General features: G+C 41.0%; 1 protein-coding gene across 1 annotated transcript in view; it reads right to left on the reverse strand.

Moving 5' to 3' along the window:
- Positions 1–8886: 8886 nt before the first annotated feature.
- LOC112219468 (calcium-binding protein 7) overlaps positions 8887–19921 on the reverse strand; it is a 28976-nt gene continuing 17941 nt past the window's right edge. The window contains exons 2-5 of the mRNA XM_024380732.2: positions 16428–16571; positions 16180–16292; positions 15322–15469; positions 8887–11252 (exon numbers count right to left, since the gene is read on the reverse strand). Coding sequence (XP_024236500.1) covers positions 11128–11252; positions 15322–15469; positions 16180–16292; positions 16428–16571 — 530 coding nt within the window. The 3' untranslated portion in view covers positions 8887–11127. The remainder of the gene's footprint in view (positions 11253–15321; positions 15470–16179; positions 16293–16427; positions 16572–19921) is intronic.

Raw genomic sequence — 19921 nt, forward strand, 5'->3', positions numbered from 1 at the left:
GCTGTGACACACCGCCCCAGACCATGACGGACCCTCCACCTCCAAATCGATCCCGCTCCAGTGTACATGCCTCGGTGTAATGCTCATTCCTTTGACGATAAACGCGAATCCGACCATCACCCCTGGTGAGACAAAACCACGACTCGTCAGTGAAGAGCCCTTTTTGTCAGTCCTGTTTGGTCCAGCGACGGTGGGTTTGTGCCCATAGGCGACGTTGTTGCTGGTGATATCTGGTAAGGACCTGCCTTACAACAAGCCTACAAGCCCTCAGTCCATCCTCTCAGCCTATTGCGGACAGTCTGAGCACTGGTGGAGTGATTGTGCGTTCCTGGTATAACTTGAGCAGTTGTTGCAATCCTATATCTGTCCTGCAGGTATGATGTTCAGATGTACCGATCCTGTGCAGGTGTTGTTACACGTGGTCTGCCGCTGCGAGGACGATCAGCTGTACGTCCTGTCTCTCTGTAGCTCTGTCTTAGGCGTCTCACAGTACGAGCATTGCAATTTATTGCCCAGGCCACATCTGCAGTCCTCATGCCTCGCAGCATGCCTAAGACATGTTCACGCAGATGAGCAGAGACCCTGGACATCTTTTTCTGGTGTTTTTCAGAGTCAGTAGAAAGGCCTCTTTAGTGTCCTAAGTTTTCATAACTGTGTCTTAAAGACCATTCCACCAGTGCATGTTCATTAATTGTTTATGGTTCATTGAACAAGCATGGGTAACAGTGTTTAAACCCTTTACAATGAAGATCTGTGAAGTTATTTGGATTTTTACAAATTCTCTTTGAAAGACGGGGTTCTGAAGAAGGGATGTTTCTTTTTTTGCTGAGTTTATTTAAAAAATTACTTTTGTATTTTGTAATTTGCTTCCTTCCACATATTCTATGTGAATGGAAAGTGGTTTGTCCATGTTGGGATGATTTATTTATAATGGATGGCATACTGTTTTACCTCCGATTAAGTTCTGGGTCCGTATTAAGAGAACGAGGATCGGAACCGGAACAAAGAGCTCCACCCTCTCTCTGAGTTACAGGCAAGTCTATTGGCCAAATGTTCCCTCCCCTTATGTTTTTCGAAAGAAGAGAAAATTGTGATTTGTCCAAAGCATGGGAACTAATGCTGCTCGTTATCAAACCTTCCCGTATCATGACAGATCTACGATACCATTTATGTTTACGTAGTCTGTCCACGAGTGATTACCTCACCAAGGATGGCTGGCCACTTTTGTCACAAAATGGTTTTAAATTTCCTATCTTCTGGTAATAAAATAGTGTTTTAACTGGACATATTGTTATTTCCCCTGTTTCACTTGCAAGAACAACTAGGGGATAACAGAACAAGTGGTATTCAGGACATTACTTCAGTGTGTTAATGGAGGCCTGTCCATATGTGCCAGGCAGCTACGGTCCAGCCCAGATCTTGGTAGGATGTCCCATCACCCTGTGACAGGGACCCTTTGCTGGCAGCGTCTGCCTTTCCTGTGACAGTGACACAGATTGAAACCGAAACTGCTACACCCTAAAAGAACATTTTCAATTTGTTTCAGATAGGCTCCCTGAGGGAGATGACAGGACAGCTGGATCCTTCCCTGGTTGGTTGGCCGGCAGTGTGAATAATATTCTGATTATTATTATGACCGTGCTGGCTGTCTCGCATCTCTGGGCTCTGTGATAAAAACTTGCAAGGCCAATATTGGAGCAGGACTACAGTTAATGACTTGTCTCAAAGCCTTTGTGTCTGCGTAACTGCCACCGAGAGCTTTGATATGTGTCACTGGCCCTGAGATTCCCAGGCATACAATAACTTCACATAATCAAGTTGGTAATTACCAAAAAGTTATTACATTTTACTGTGGATGACTTGCATCCACACTTGTAGTTTTGCATGTACTCAAACTATTCACCAACATGTACAGTCATTGTACCCAAACACAATTCCAAGTGCAACAGTGTTTAGCTATCACTAGTAACTTCAATGTCATTAATATGCAGCTTACATTGATTGCTTAATTGTCAGTACACTCTGTGCCCTTTAGCTGCACTGCTCTCCAGTACCACAATAACTGCTCTTTAAGACCTTAACCTCCACAAATGAGAAGTTGCAGTACTGAATACTGAGTCAATTCCCTGCTGAAATGTGACACATCAACAAGCTCTCTCTCAACTCAGCAAGAGAGACTTACAAAGCCGAATCCCGTTGGAGCTCTGTTGCACATAGAGGCGATCTTCCTTGAATCCATGATTAAACAAGTTGCCTGTGTCTTGGAAATATCGCAGTAGGCTATTTTACAACAGGTTGACGTTGGACGTTCTGGCGAGAGTGATTGCGTTTGACATAGGTGTTACTAAAAGCAGCTTGTGTTGTTTTTGTTATTCTACAGAAGTCCCTACAGATGTTTCGTTATCGACTTGTGCTCTAGGCACCAGGCAGTAGCAGAGGTCCATTCGCTGTGACTGTGAGTCGGTTTGTTTTTCACAATCCAGTCATTCAAGCATCGAATCTGAACTGTATGGGATTAAGGTTAAATGCAGAGTAAACACCAAATCAACACTACCGATTTTTTTTTCTTTTGATTTGTAACACACACAGTTGTAAGAGAAATGGTTCCCTAGCAGCAAGTCTTCAGCTTGTCTGCTGAAAGCATATGCACCAGGAACAGATGTTGATTCAGTTGTTTGAGGAGCAGCACATGCCAGCCAGGTCAAACCTCATTTCACAGATTGGTCATTAATCATTAATGTAATCTTTTCATCTTATATATCCCACTAGTAGATAGCTTGGAATTAGGGTCAACACATGGATTTATCATGGTAAGAATGTAGATCATTATGCAGTTCTAGAAAACGACAACATAAAACAATTGGAAATTCATATTTGGCTGATAAGTATCTAATAAACATTTCACTGCCTTGTTTGGAATTCAAAGGTTGATTGAAAATTAATGAAAGATAAAGGTTGATTAATGTATTATGCCGCAATAATAGTTGGTAAAGACAAAGTGGGATAATTTATCATATATTCGTGGTGTAGGCGGCTGCTTGGTTGGACCCATCATTGGTAGGTAGTCCGAGATGCATGAATGAATCATTATTGAGATTGGGCACATTCTCCCCTTCCCGAGACAAGCACCAAAAGTCTAAACATTTAATTAAGAGACGAGCAACCTTCTGCATCGCCTTTTGGGGAACAAGTCCAAGGCTTACCCCCAGTTGTTCTCTTGCCTCTCAGTAATTCAGTACCTGCAGGCACTATTCCAAACGTAGATCCTGTTTTAAAACCGTCCAACCATTTCATCTTACTCTTCAGTGGATGCTCCTTAGAGGAGGAACGGGAGGACCATCCTCCTCAATGAATTTCATAAAAATCGAAATAGTGAAACAAAAAAAACAACATTTTTAGATAAAACTATACTAAATACAGATTCACTTAACCAAATAATTGATTAAAACACAATGTTCTGCCTCAGCAGCACTCTGTAGGGTAGCACCATGTTTAACAGGAGGATAGCAAGCTTCTGTCCTCCTCTGGGTACATTGACTTCAATACAAAACCTAGGAGGCTCATGGTTCTCACCCCCCATAGCCTTACACAGTAGTTATGACAGCTTCCTGAGTATGTCCTCCAACCTATCAGAGCTCTTGCAACATGAACTGACATGTTCTCCACCCAATCAAAGGATTAGAGAATGAATCTAGTACTGGAAGCATTAGTTACAGCTAGTTAGCAATGCAGTGCATAACATGTGGTGAGTAGTTGACTCAAAGAGAGAGAAAGACAATAGTTGAACAGTTTTGAACATTCATATCCAAAATTAAGGAAACGCAACAGAGAGAGAGAGAGATTTGGTTGTGTTTTTTTACTTTCACATTTACTTAGCTAGCAAATACAGCTAAATAGTTTAGCCTACTCAAACACCCGCCTCAAACAGAGAGGGATGATTCGTTAGCTAGCTGGCTATGACTATTCAATACTGTAACTTCCAAGTCAATGTAAGCTTTTGGTTTTATTCATTTATTGCCACCGGGGCCCACCAGTGTAACGGCTAAACTGCTTATGCAGCTAGCTAGTTTAGCCTACTCAAACACCCGGCTCAAACAAAGGGGCATGCTATTTTAGCTAGCTAGCTATAGCTATCCAACACGGGAACTCTTCCAAGTCAATGTAAGCTTTTGGTTTTATTAATATATTGTAACTGGGGCCGTTGGTGTAGCTGCTTAACTGTTTTCTGACTCTATACTGTACTGCATGATTGTGGCGGGTTTACTAAGTTCTAATAGTTCTAGTTGACTATGAAGTGACAATGATGTAGGCTGTGTGTAGTGGTTAGCGGTCATAATATGAAGGTTTGGCCTGGAAAGGTTTTTCCGCCTGGTCACAGACAGCTAACACGTTGTGCACTTGAAGTCCACAAGCGAAGGAAAAAGGAGAGAGGAGGAGAGCACATATATAGTTGCAAGAAGGAATTATATATACAATGAGCAAAGTGATCATGCTGTTTTTATGTGGCAGCTATGAAAGTGAGCTGTTTGTGTGTGATATGGGGTGTATTCATTCCGTCGATTCTGTTGAAAACGTTTCTTAAACGGAATGAAATGGAGATAAACATGCTTGTCCAATAGAAACTCAAATTTGCAACTGTTGGACTAATGGTTACACCCTAGATCAGATAGATGCAGGCAAGAGTGTGCAAGGCGGTATTGAATGTGTCACTGTCACCTTGATTACTCAAAATTCTCTTTACCTGTGCACCTACATTGTAAACTTTAAATAATATGCTAGGTTGTAGCAAACTCATGATCGGTACAGGACATTTTTTTGTGTTTTATAGTAGCCTAAACCTATTGATGTTACATTGAGCTGGGTGATGGGAATATGAATGGCAGTCATCCAATATGCTGTAATATAAATAAGCCCGTGCTCATTAAAAAAACGAATCATCCTCCCCCATCTGAAACGGCACCGACCTCTGTTTCTCTTCGAACAAGTATAAATACTTTCAACGGCTTGGCAAATCTCAGGAGAATAACATGTTGTATGAATCTTTAAAACAGAAGTGTTGAGTCTTACTCTATCCACAAAAATATGCTAAACTTAAAATGTGTCTCAGAGATTTCTTTTTTTCATTGTCTGGGAAGTTGTCTAGATGTTTTCAAAGGGAGTTCGATATTATTCGATTTTGTAGTCCCCTAGAATATCATTTATTTCGACTCTTCTCTTTGCTAAGATGGTATGTGTTACAGTCTTAGGAAGGGTGATGAGGAGTCAGGAAACCAGATATGCAAAATAAAAAAGATGGAAAAGGAATAAAGGCATAGATTACCATCATTCAATTTGAATTTGTTTCTGCATATCTGCACTGCTGAAAGAAAGCCATTATAAACAGCACTGTGGTGTATGGGCACCATTTCCTTCTTCAGATCCATTACATCATTTCACTTTATTGTATACTTTGGCTATATACCAGCATTCAATAAGTTCCTAATGATCAAGTAAACAATTCATTTCTGTTCTTCTCCCAGGAGACCAAACATACAGTCGTCAATATGATCCAAAGTCTGTCTGAAAGTCTAAATTGTTCTGCCAGTCACATCCATCCCCTTCTGTCTCATCACTTCTGGAGCCCTCCCTTAGCGCCATTAGAGTCCTTTGAGAGATCTTTGGCCAGTTAAAGCCAGCAACTAGTGTCTGCCAAAGTCCCCTTAGGGGAATGTTATAGACAGTCTGCCAGACTCGTGTTGTGAGATGGAGGACCTCGAGGGAGAAAGGGAGTGCTTTCCCTGTGTGTGAGTCATAGCCCTGTCACTGTCAGAGGGGTAAAGAGAAGGCATGCCTTGTTTGGAACTAAACTCAGAATTCAGTGAGAGCCTCCATGTTAGAGCCTCTCGGGTCATCAGCTTGTCAAGACACAATATCATCAAGTAGGATTCTGACACGTAAACAACCAGAGATTTGGGAACCCTTTGGGCAGTAACTGGTGAAACAACAATAAACAAAGTATCTGTGAAGAATACTGTGTAGGAATTTGAATGTTTTTAGCTTAGTTGCTTGGTTTCATAGAAAATTGAGCTGCGTGATCAAATGACAGATTTTATTTGCAATGGGACAGTAACTAACTTATTATTGTCAACTATGTTTCATCTGTTTCCAACGGAACCTTGCCTTTACTGTGGTGTATTGATTTTACACTTGATTTTACATTCATGGTGATATAATATTAATGCTAGGTTGGCTGTCAGGTTAATATACCACCCATCCATCCTTTGAAAATATATTTTCATACAACAGCATAGCCATATGTTTTACTGCTGATTTATCTTCAGATAATGTCACTTTATCAATCACACTTGAGTATTCACTGTCTTTATCATTTGCATCATGTTAGGAAACAGGGCAGAAAGAAGTTCCATTCTGTAGTTCAGACCCTAGAGGCTGTGGGTGGGAATTTCATACAGGTTTCCTGGTATTTTGCCATATGAATAATTGATTCATAATTATAGTCACCTAAAACAGAACTTTCAATTCACTCTCCTCTCTGGTATGACTTCTCTTGTGATTTAATATGGTAGGATGAAAAGAAAGTGAAATGGACCAAGGACATTGACATTCCAATTTCCAGTCTGTCTCCTACCCAGTCTGTCTCCTACCCAGTCTGTCTCTTACCCAGTCTGTCTCTTACCCAGTCTGTCTCCTACCCAGTCTGTCTCCTACCCAGTCTGTCTCTTACCCAGTCTGTCTCTTACCCAGTCTGTCTCCTACCCAGTCTGTCTCCTACCAAGTCTGTCTTCTACCCAGTCTGTCTCCTACCCAGTCTGTCTCAGTCTGTCTCCTACCCAGTCTGTCTCCTACCCAGTCTGTCTCCTACCAAGTCTGTCTCCTACCAAGTCTGTCTCCTACCAAATCTGTCTTCTACCCAGTCTGTCTCCTACCCAGTCTGTCTCCTACCCAGTCTGTCTCCTACCAAGTCTGTCTCCTACCAAGTCTGTCTCCTACCAAGTCTGTCTCCTACCCAGTCTGGCTCCTACCAAATCTGACTCCTACCCAGTCTGTCTCCTACCAAGTCTGTCTCCTACCCAGTCTGTCTCCTACCCAGTCTGTCTCCTACCCAGTCTGTCTCAGTCTGTCTCAGTCTGTCTCCTACCCAGTCTGCCTCCTACCCAGTCTGTCTCCTACCAAGTCTGTCTCCTACCCAGTCTGTCTCCTACCAAATCTGACTCCTACCCAGTCTGTCTCCTACCCAGTCTGTCTCCTACCAAATCTGTCTCCTACCCAGTCTGTCTCCTACCCAGTCTGTCTCCTACCCAGTCTGTCTCCTACCAAGTCTGTCTCCCACCAAGTCTGTCTCCCACCAAGTCTGTCTCCTACCAAATCTGTCTCCTACCAAATCTGTCTCCTACCCAGTCTGTCTCCTACCCAGTCTGTCTCCTACCCAGTCTGTCTCCTACCAAATCTGTCTCCTACCCAGTCTGTCTCCTACCCAGTCTGTCTCCTTTTCCATCACTGTATGGTTTACTGGGATGTTTCGTAACAGAAGTGGGATGATAAACTGAAAACTATCGACACCGACCATACCGATTACTTATCGCAGGCATTTTGCTGATGTAGTTTATTACAACAAGTAGCCTATACGAGAGAAATGTGAAGTTTGAAATGAAATATGTTTGCTACTATGGGTGGTTGTTAATGGGACCCATACAACCATCAAACCAGTAGTAGTAGTTTAAAAGATTTTTTTTTAACGGTGGTGCACATTGTTATGAACGTATCGTACTATTTATCGTTATTGCATCAATTCAGGCAGTTTATTGCGATACGGATTTTGTCCATATCACCCAGCGCTATCTCTTAATGATGTCTGCCACTGATCGGTATAAGAAGTTGTCCTGTCTTCACATGCTGGGATTTGAGTCCCAGGGAACCAGAGCTCCTTACGTCTGTCTGAAGGGAGGGCCACCATCTGTCCTGTTGGGTTTAAACCCTATTGATACAGCCACAACACTAATGGTGTTGTCACAGAAAGCAGCTGGAAGATTCATATTCAAACTCATTAGAAAGCAGCTACACAATTCGGTATAATTTCCTCATTTCTGTCACATTCTAGTAACTTCCCTGAGTAGATTTTGAGACCATCTTATATGAATGTATATATCACCTATTGGCTCACAACATAACACATGGTTTCCAAACTGTGGGGTGCGCCCGCAAGGGGTGGCGCAAGGGGTCGGCAGGAGTGGCACGGCGTCCCCCCACACAAAATTACAATAATATATATATATATATATATTGGGTTTTTTTGTTCAGGAACTCAGTCCGGCTTTAAACGTACTCTTGAAAGTTGTAATAGTAGAATGCACAAGGTGTAATTTCAAAATTGGGTAGTGCATCATCAGTTCCTCTTGTTATGCTAGTCAATGGCATACCTTAGAGAGCTATTTATAACTTGTCAGAAATGTCCAGGTCAACTAGCCCATGTCAGCTAACGTTTTCTTATTTTGTTTTTTTAGCCCATACATATTGTTGTCATTTTTTTGTCACTCAAATAACACATGAAAACATATTAGACATGGCAAAATGTATAGAATTGCAAGCAAATCTGCTTTAGAAACGGCAAAGTTTTCTTTGCACCCCATGACAAAATGTGTAGAATTTCAGGAAATAAGCTTTGAACCTGCAAAATTCTCTCCACCAACAAGAGGGGTGTGAACAGTTTGTGTCATAAACAGTGCTTGTGCCCATAGAAATAGATGTGGCGTGTGAACGCTTGCGCGGCGTGGGAGACTTGTACACACTAGAGCTTAAAACATTACAATACTCATGTATGTTCCCTTGAAAGTTACAGTATCCGTACGGTAGGTATGAAAACAACATTTGACAAGGCTATTACGTTTGTGTTTGTTTATTGGACAACATGCATCCAGACATCATGTTTTTAAATGTATATTTGATGTGGTGACGGGTACATATGTGCAATTACAGTGCATAGGATGAGATTACTGATGCTGAAAGAATGCCTTAGAAAGTTCAACCAAAGGCAACAACAGACAGTGCGAGGACACTTGAAGGTTCACATGAGAGGTCATTTCTATACACCATGTCCATACAGTATACAGTATATTGCGTTAGTTTTTATTTGCAAGACATTTGTTTCTGATAAGAAATACATTTGTTTGCAAGTTATGTTTCTATCAAGAATATTCGATCCCTAAAACATGTTATTCTGAAATGATTGATATGTGCATTTCCCCCCCGCGTTTGGCACAAAGTATCAGAGCTGCACTATGTTTGACTTGATGCAAATCACAGTCACATATAGAGAACAAAACTGCTTCATATGACAACACATTGAGGGATATGAAAAAACATCAGATCACTCTCAACAAACTGTACATTAACATATCTCTCCTCATTAATGCAATGTAACATCGGTCATATACAATATCATTGCTTTACTATTTTTGTATGTATTGTCTATTACACTGGCTATTTCACATTTGCGCAAATGCATATAATGTCAAATAGTTATTTCTCATATATGAACAGATAACCGAGCAACATTTTGTCACCCTCATCAAGGTAGACTATTGCAAGCCCTGTTCTTTTTCATTATTTGATATACTATTTTCTGGTATGATACAGACTTGATTCAGCTTGTGATAAAAAGAGCAAGAGAATATATATAGCATTTCATTAAAATGATAGTTAAATTCTTCATATATGATAAGGAGAAAACATAGATTTCTAAAAAATAAATATGACAAAAGAGCAAAATGTCAAATTTAAGTACATGGCAATTAGCAGGTTACTAAATGTGTTAGAATGATGTTTCAGTAAACCTGGGAATTATACATAAGAACCCTAATTTAAAAAAAAAAAGTATATGTTTGCATTCTTGATCTTTGATATAAAGTATCTCTTCTTCTATTAAGAAAATAGAACCATGTAAAAAATCTAAACAATAGCTTAATGTTGTTTTTGGTGGACCATGTCAAAAGCCAAACAAAAAATATGTTTAAATGTCCTTTGAAACTGTCTCCACATTCACAGAATAGAAATATTTACACAAAACGTTAATCTACGGCGTACTTTTTTGCAATAATAACTATCATTTGCATAATCATTTCAATAAATACATCTGACTTTGAAGGTAAACACCACAGAGGAAGTACACAAATCATACTACGTGGTATTATTTACATGTACATGTGCTGTGTGTTTAGAAGGAGAATTGGGGTGAGCCAGCAATCGGAACAGTGACTCAAGAGATAGAGATTGGCAGATGCATCTCAGGTTTGCTGATGATAACTATTATTATCTGTGTCTACGAAATTCCCCAAATGATATCGCCACATCTCTAAATTCCCCAAATGATATCTCCACGTCTCTAAATTCCCCAAATGATATCTCCACATCTCTAAATTCCCCAAATGATATCTCCACATCTCTAAATTCCTTCTCTACAACAGGTCGGATACTTTCTTTAGAAACTGCCGTTGGTACTGCAGAGTTATGTTGTGTATGTACTGTGCATGTTCTTTATGTGATGTTGAATACAAATGTATGTAGGGGAAAAAATGCCATTGGCTACGTGCTTTGCAAGGGCAGGCTGTAAATGCCACATGATATACACTAGTAATGTCGATATGTTTCAGACAACATGGTTAGCAATAGAGCACAGACACTACAGCTTTACTCATTTACCTCATAGGAAATAGAAGGCTAATAAATGACCCTGTGAATGGTATAGGGCAACATTATGGTGAGTTGAATCAAAGAGATTGTATAATTGCTTAGTATTTGTTCTTTCTTTTTGTGTATGATACAGTGTGTTTGGTGGTAACCTTCAGAACATCTTAAACTAATGGTGAAGGGTAAACAAGACATTTTGTTCCTCAGGTTCCTGGCCTATATCCATTAGTCCAGTTGACAGTTTTGGTATCAGGGTGTTCAGTCTGTGTTTTGGCTCTAAATGGATCTCAGGACAGAATGGTCATTAAATATATGTCTCTGAAAAAAATTACATGTTATTTTGGTTCCTATCTATCAGTTCAATTTGTCTATGCTTAGTCACTGGGTTGAGTGTGAAAGGATAACAAAGGAAACAACCCTTCTGGTAGTGGAGGACAGGGCTTTCTACTTCATACCTCTACGAAGCATCTGGTTAGCTGCAATAAGCATTACGCTGATGATAAATGCAAAGGCGAAGGCACAAATCAGGCTCTTCCGCACACATGTGTGCTTCTGTTGTGTTGGGCTGGCTGTGAAGATAGAGAGAAGGTCAGAGAGAGTTATATACTGTATATATAGATAGAGAGAACGTCAGAGCGAGAAAACGCCAGAGACAGATATGTACAGTTGAAGTCAGAAGTTTACATACACCTTAGACAAATACATTTAAACACCATTTTTTTTAATATACAAATGCTGACATTTAATCCTAGTAAAAATGCCCTGTCTTAGGTCAGTTAGGATCACCACTTTATTTTAAGAATGTGAAATCTCAGAATAATAGTAGAGAATGATTAATTTCAGCTTTTATTTCTTTCATCACATTATCAGTGGGTCAGAAGTTTACATACACTCAATTAGTATTTGGTAGCATTGCCTTTACATTGTTTAACTTTGGTCAAACGATTGGGGTAGCCTTCTACAAGCTTCCCACAATAAGTTGGGTGAATTTTGGCCCATTCCTCCTGACAGAGTGTCACGTTCTGATCTTAGTTCCTTTGTTTTGTCTTTGTTTTAGTATGGTCAGGGCGTGAGTTGGGGTGGGCAGTCTGTTTGTTTTTCTATGTTGGTTTTTGAGTTTGGCCTGGTATGGTTCTCAATCAGAGGCAGGTGTCGTTAGTTGTCTCTGATTGAGAATCATACTTAGATAGCCTTTTTCCACCTGGGTTTCGTGGGTGTGTGTTTTCAGTCTTTGTGTGTCTGCACCAGACGGAACTGTTTTGGTTGTTTCTTTGTTGTTTTGTTATTCAGTTTGGATTATTATTAAAAATCATGAACACTTACCACGCTGCACCTTGGTCCTCACCTTCTTCCACGACGACAGCCGTTACAGAAACACCCACCACCAAAGAACCAAGCAGCGTGGTACAGGCAGCAGAAGGAGCAGCGCTATAAGGAGGAATGGACATGGGAGGACATTCTGGACGGCAAGGGTTGCTACACATGGGAGGAGATCCTGGCTGGAAGGGATCGCCTCCCATGGGAATAGATGGAGGCAGCCAGGAGAGCGGAGGCAGTAGGTAAAGGGAGCCAGCGCTTTGAGGGAACACGGCTGGAAAGGAAGCCCGAGAGGCAGCTGTCAATCGTTGCCCCTGATTGAGAACCATATTTATGTAGCCTGTTTTCTATTGTGTTTCGTGCGTGATTGTTTTCTGTTTTCTGTTGTGTGTCTGCACCAGCCAGAACTGTTTTCGGTCGTTTCTCTTTGTTATTTTGTTATTTCCGTGTTCATTTAATAAATATGGACAAATACCACACTGCACCTTGGTCCTCAACTTCTTCCACCGACGACGACCGTTACACAGAGCTGGTGTAACTGAGCCAGGTTTGTAGGCCTCCTTGCTCGCACACGCTTTTTCAGTTCTGCCCACATTTTCAATAGGATGGAGGTCAGGGCTTTGTGATGGCAACTCCAATACCTTGCCTTTGTTGTCCTTAAGCCATTTTGCCACAACTTTGGAAGTATGCTTGGGGTCATTCTTCCTTTGGAAGATCCATTTGCGACCAAGCTTTAACTTCCTGACTGATGTCTTGAGATGTTGCTTCAATATATCCACATAATTTCCTACCTCATCATGATGCCATCTATTTTGTGAAGGGCACCAGACCCTCTTGCAGCAAAGCACCCCCACAACATGATGCTGCCACCCCCGTGCTTCACAGTTGAGATGGTGTTCTTCGGCTTGCAAGCCTCCCCCATTTTCCTCCAAACATAACGATGGTCATTATGGCCAAACAGTTATATTTGTGATTCAAAGACCAAAAGACATTTATCCAAAAAGTACAATCTTTGTCCCCTTGTGCAGTTGCAAACCGTAGTCTGGCTTATTTATGGCAGTTTTGGAGCAGTGGCTTCTTCCTTGCTGAGCGGCTTTTCAGGTTATGTTGATATAGGACTCGTTTTACTGTGGATATAGATACTTTGGTACCTGTTTCCTCAAACATCTTCAGAAGGTCCTTTGCTGTTGTTCTGGGATTGATTTGCACTTTTCACACCAAAGTACAGTCATCTCTAGGAGACAGAACGCATCTCCTTCCTGAGCGGTAAGAGAGCTGTGTGGTCCCATGGTGTTTATACTTGCGTACTATTGTTTGTACAGATGAACGTGGTACCTTCAGGCGTTTGGAAATTGCTCCCAAGGATGAACCAGACTTGTGGAGGTCTACAATTGTTTTTCTGGGGTCTTGGCTGATTTATTTTGATTTTCCCATGATGCAAAGAGGCATTTGATTTTCCAAGCAAATAGGCATTGAGTTTGAAGGTAGGCCTTGAAATACATCCACAAGTACACCTCCAATTGACTCAAATGATGTTAGCCTATCAGAAGCTTCTTGAGCCATGACATCATTTTCTGTGTGTGTGTGTGTGTGTGTGTGTGTGTGTGTGTGTGTGTGTGTGTGTGTGTGTGTGTATATATATATATATATATATATATATATATATATATATATATATATATATAGTTGAAGTCATAAGTTTACATACACTTAGGTTTGAGTCAAACTTATTTTTCAAAAACTCCACAAATGTATTGTTAACAAACTATAGTTTTGGCAAGTCGGTTAGGACATCTACATTGTGCATGACACAAGTCATTTTTCCAACAATTGTTTAAAGACTGTATCACAATTCCAGTGGGTCAGAAGTTTACATACACTAAGTTGACTGTGCCTTTAAACAGCTTGGACAATTCCAGAAAATGATGTCATGGCTTTAGAAGCTTCTTAGGCTAATTGACATCATTTGAGTCAATTGGAATTGTACCTGTGAATTTATTTCAAGGCCTACCTTCATACTCAGTGCCTCTTTGCTTGACATCATGGGAAAATCAAAATAAATCAGCCAAGACTTCAAAAAAACAATTGTCGACCTCCACAAGTCTGGTTTGTCCTTGGGAGCAATTTCCAAACGCCTGAAGATACCACTTTCATCTGTACAAACAATAGTACGCATGTATAAACACCATGGGACCAAGCAGCCGTCATACTGCTCAGGAAGGAGACTCATTCTGTCTCCTAGAGATGAACGTACTTTGGTGTGAAAAGTGCAAATCAATCCCAGAACAATAGCAAAGGACGTTATGAAGATGCTGGAGGAAACAGGTACCAAAGTATCTATATCCACAGTAAAACGAGTCCTATATCGAAGAAGCCACTGCTCCAAAACCACCATAAAAAAGCCAGACTACGGTTTGCAACTGCACATAGGGAGGCTTGCAAGCCGAAGAACACCATCCCAACCGTGAAGCACGGGTGTAGCAGCATCATGTTGTGGGTGTGCTTTGCTGCAAGAGGGTCTGGTGCCCTTCACAAAATAGATGGAATCATGATGAGGTAGGAAATTATGTGGATATATTGAAGCAACATCTCAAGACATCAGTCAGGAAGTTAAAGCTTGGGCGCAAATGGATTTTCCAAATGGACAATGACCCCAAGCATACTTCCAAAGTTGTGGCAAAATGGCTTAAGGACAACAAAGTCAAGGTATTGGAGTTGCCATCACAAAGCCCTGACCTCCATCCTATTGAAAATGTGTGGGCAGAACAGAAAAAGCATGTGCGAGCAAGGAGGCCTACAAACCTGACTCAGTTACACCAGCTCTGTCAGGAGGAATGGGCCAAAATTCACCCAACTTATTGTGGAAGGCAACCTGAAATGTTTGACCCAAGTTAAGCAATGTAAAGGCAATGCTACCAAATACTAATTGAGTGTATGTAGAAACTTCTGTCCCACTGGGAATGTGATGAAAGAAATAAAAGCTGAAAGAAATAATTCTCTCTGCTATTATTCTGACATTTCACATTCTTAAAATAAAGTGGTAAACCTAACTGACCTAAGACAGAGAATTTCTACTAGGATTAAATGTCAGGAATGGTGGAAAACTGAGTTTAAATGTATTTGGCTAAGGTGTATGTAAACTTCTGACTTCAACTGTAAGAGCAGCACAGCATTTGTTTATGGAAGTTTGTCCTGTCATTATCAGAGACTAAAAGATCAACACTAACCCTGATCGTTTGGTCAACTGTAAGCCGATCAAAACACAAATGAAGGGACAACCTACACCGGTCACACTTATTGATAGTGGTTGAAACCTCTTACTGTCAATGTCCACTTGGCACGCTTGACTGTCCAGGTGGCTCTCTTCGGTCATGATGATGTTCTCAATGTCTTTCATGGTGAGGTGGTCACAGAAGGTGTCATACAGTAGCCTCTTCAGCTCATCCACTGTCAGCTTCGACATGTCACACTGGGGGACACAGTACCAGACACAAACACTTGAGCACAGGTATCTGTCTGCATATCAATGTTTGAGCAAGGTTACACAGAGGAGCATTTCAATGTAAGACGACTGGAGGTGGTGCAAAGGTTTCTATCCCATCCCATCACCGACACAGTTGTGGTGAATACATTTCCATTAATGGATTATGTTATATCAAATTTCACACATTTCATTTAGAAAAACATACATTTTGATTAGCCTGGAGCTTTTTTAGATGTGAATTATTTGTACTGCTATTACATTTAAAATCATGAACAGCCTCCTGACTATTATGACATCCAATGTAATGATCCATTCATCACAGTGATGAAGAATTTAAACGATAAAGCAACTAATAAAGTGTTTGTTTTAATTGTTTGAACATGGCTCTGGAATAGACTCTCTCTCATGAATAAATTGAATAGAAATTTGAATCTCTGGGGAACGCTTGCAACGGCAATTAGGAATATAATACGTGATGTCATAACCACAGTGGAATTGCCCTCTCTTTAATGATTATTTAGCTCCTATCATGTTTTTTATGGTAATTTTAATTAGACTGACTGTGGTTTATAATCACAAAAGCTTTGAAAGCCCTCAGGAAAATCATCTCACTCCAATGAGGAAATATTAAGCCATAATTAGCTCTGATAAAGAAAGAGGAGAAGGAGGTAGATGAGTGGGGTGATAGCAGATACCTTCCAAAATACTGAGTCAAAGTCCGCCCCATGGAACTTATCAGGCATCCCAGCAGCAATAAGTTTAGGTCCAAGCAGTGCAACAAATTCTTCGAAGTCAACCTGGCCATCTCCTGCAGGGATAGGAATGTGGATATTTAGTCAATATGTCAGTCAGTCAGACACTTTTACACATGTAATGGAGCAAAGGCCTTATCTTGAATGATCTCAGTGAACAGCATTTAAAATTGTGTGTGTTTGTGATTCACCATCCATGTCCAGCCTTTGGATAATAATCTCCAGCTCCACCTCATTGGGCATGTATCCCAGTGACCGCATAGCCACCCCCAACTCCTGCTTTGAGATGTATCCGTTTCCATCTCGGTCAAACACCTTGAAGGCCTCACGGATCTCTGTGGAGAAATGAAGGAACAAAACTCAGATAGGAGGATTGAGACTAGTCTGATGTTCTAATGCACTGATAATGGGAAGTTCAGATTTCCCCACCACACAACATAGCTGTCCTGACCTTTCAAACTACCCACAGATAACTGTTAATAAGGCTCAGACTTAGAGTAAGGTGGCTTTAGGTTCATATCTTATTGCAGCTAGTTGGCTGATATTTTTATTGCTCAGCTGAATTTGTAGAGCTTTAAATCTCTGAGTGTGTATTTGCATCAAACAACAGAGAGACAGGAAGTTTTGCATATTTGATGCCAACTGTACCTTTTTCACTTCAAACAGAATACTTTAGCACATGATGAGAGGCTACAAGCCTATTAGCAGTAGCTAGGGGGTTTGGAATAGTTTCCATATCAGATCTTAGAGGAAATAAACAAAATCCTCATCAAAATGGTAAAGGGCTTGATAAGTTTGTTTAGATCAGGTGTGAAATATCCTTGACCTGGAGTTTACCTAGATACAGTACATCACTATTGAGAAATGTGTGCATAAGAAGATCCACAAATAAAGGCTGAGCCTGAGCAGGACAGGGAAACACAACAGATAATAAGGTGAGGGCCTTCCAGAATCAGCTAGTACAAAGTGAGCAAATTATTTTACATTTTATTTGATTTCACCTTTATTTAACCAGGTAGGCCAATTGAGAACAAGTTCTCATTTACAACTGCAACCTGGCCAAGATAAAGCAAAGCAGTACGACAAAAACAACAACACAGAGTTACAAAAACAAACGTACGGTCAATAACACAATAGAAAAATCTATGTACAGTGTGTGCAAATGTAGAAGAGTAGGGAGGTAGGTAATAAATAGACCATGGAGGCAAAATAATTACAATTTAGCTGTAAGGGGTGCGTAACTGGTGGCAGGGAAGTCAGACGCAGGAGAGCAGAACTAGGTAATAGCCGGAGCAGTTTAATTGCAAACCCAACGGCATAAAGAAATAACCAACATGGGTACAAAACACGACGCGCATCAGTCAACATGTGCACAAGCACTTACAACAAACAATACCACACAAAGACATGGGGGGGAAACAGAGGGTTAAATACACAACATGCAATGAGGGAATAAAAACCAGGTGTGTGGGAAAACAAGACAAAACAAATGGAAAATGAAAAATGGATTGGCGATGGCTAGAAGACCGGTGACGTCGACCGCCGAACACCGCCCGAACAAGGAGAGGAACCAACTTCGGCAGAAGTTGTGACATTAGCATTAACACTGGAGTGATAGATGTGCAGATGATGTTGTGCAAGTAGAGATACTGGGGTGCAAAAGAGCAAGAGGGTAAGTAATAATATGTGGATGAGGTAGTTGGGTGTGCTATTTACAGATTGGCTGTGTACAGGTACAGTGATCGCTAAGCTGCTCTGACAGCTGATGCTTAAAGTTAGAAAAGTTTTGAGAATGACACAAATATTAATTTCCACAAGGTTTGCTGCTTCAGTGTCTTTAGATATTTTTCATAAGTGTCAAAGGCTTTTATTGACAATTACATGAAGTTGATGCAAAGAGTCAATATTTGCAGTGTTGACCCTTATTTTTCAAGACCTCTGCAATCCGCCCTGGCATGCTGTCAATTAACTTCTGGGCCACATCCTGACTGATGGCAGCCTATTCTTGCAAAGACAATGCTTGGAGTTTGTCAGAATTTGTGGGTTTTTGTTTGTCCACCCGCCTCTTGAGGATTGACCACAAGTTCTCAATGGGATTAAGGTCTGGGGAGTTTCCTGGCCATGGACTCAAAATATCGATGTTTTGTTCCCCGAGCCACTTAGTTATCACTTTTGCCTTATGGCAAGGTTCTCCATCATGCTGGAAAAGGCATTGTTCATCACCAAACTGTTCCTGGATGGTTGGGAGAAGTTGCTCTCGGAGGATGTGTTGGTACCATTCTTTATTCATGGCTGTGTTCTTAGGCAAAATTGTGAGTGAGCCCACTCCCTTGGCTGAGAAGCAACCCGACACATGAATGGTCTCAGGATGCTTTACTGTTGGTATGACACAGGACTGATGGTAGCGCTCACCTTGTCTTCTCCGGACAAGCTTTTTTCCGGATGCCCCAAACAAATGGAAAGGGGATTCATCAGAGAAAATGACTTTACCCCAGTACTCAGCAGTCCAATCCCTCTACATTTTGCAGAATATCAGTCTGTCCCTAATGTTTTTCCTGGAGAGAAGTGGCTTCTTAGCTGCCCTTCTTGACAACTCTCCTTGAAGTTCTTGATGATCCATAAATGGTTGGTTTAGGTGCAATCTTACTGGCAGCAATATCCTTGCCTGTGAAGCCCTTTTTGTGCAAAGCAATGCTGATGGCGCGTGTTTCCTTGCAGGTAACCATGATTGACAGAGGAAGAACAATGATTCTAAGCACCACCCTCCTTTGAAGCTTCCAGTCTGTTATTCAAACTCAATCAGCATGACAGAGTGATCTCCAACCTTATCCTCGTCAACACTTATCCTCGTAACGAGAGAATCACTGACATTATGTCAACTGGTCCTTTTGTGGCAGGGCTGAAATGCAGTGGAAATGTTTTTTTTTGGTATTCAGTTAATTTGCAGGGCAAAGAAGGACTTTGTAATTAATTGCAATTCATCTGATCACTCTTCATAACATTCTGGAGTATATGCCATCACACAAACTGAGGCAGCAGACTTTGTGAAAATTAATATTTTTGTCATTCTCAAAACATTTGGCCACGACTGTATATCCAGTTTGCTGAGTAGAGTGTTGGAGGTTATTTTGTAAATTACATTGCCGAAGTCAAGTATGGGTAGGATAGTCAGTTTTATGAGGGTATGTTTGGCATTATGAATGAAGGAGGCTTTGTTGTGAAATAGGAAGCAGATTCTAGATTTAATTTTGGATTGGAGATGCTTGATGTGACTCTGGAAGAAAAGTTTACAGTCTAACCAGACACCTAGGTATTTGTAGTTGTCCACATACTGTATTCTAGGTCAGAACCGTCCAGAGAAGTGATGCTAGTCGGGCAGGAGGGTGCGGGCAGCATTCGGTTGAAGAGCATGCACTTAGTTTTACTAGCATTTCAAAGCAGTTGGAGGCCACGCAAGGAGTGTTATATGGCATTGAAGCTCGTTTGGAGGTTTGTTAGCACAGTTTCCAAAGAAGGGCCAGATGTATACAGAATGCTGTTGTCTGCGTTAGAGGTGGATCAGAGAATCTCCAGCAGCAAGAGCGACATCATTGATATATACAGAGAAAAGAATCGTCCCGAGAATTTAACCCTCATAGAGACTGCCAGAGGTCCGGAAAACATGCCCTCCGATTTGACACACTGA

The sequence above is a fragment of the Oncorhynchus tshawytscha genome, linkage group LG20 (assembly GCF_018296145.1).
Source record: "Oncorhynchus tshawytscha isolate Ot180627B linkage group LG20, Otsh_v2.0, whole genome shotgun sequence".
Taxonomy (NCBI): domain Eukaryota; kingdom Metazoa; phylum Chordata; class Actinopteri; order Salmoniformes; family Salmonidae; genus Oncorhynchus; species Oncorhynchus tshawytscha.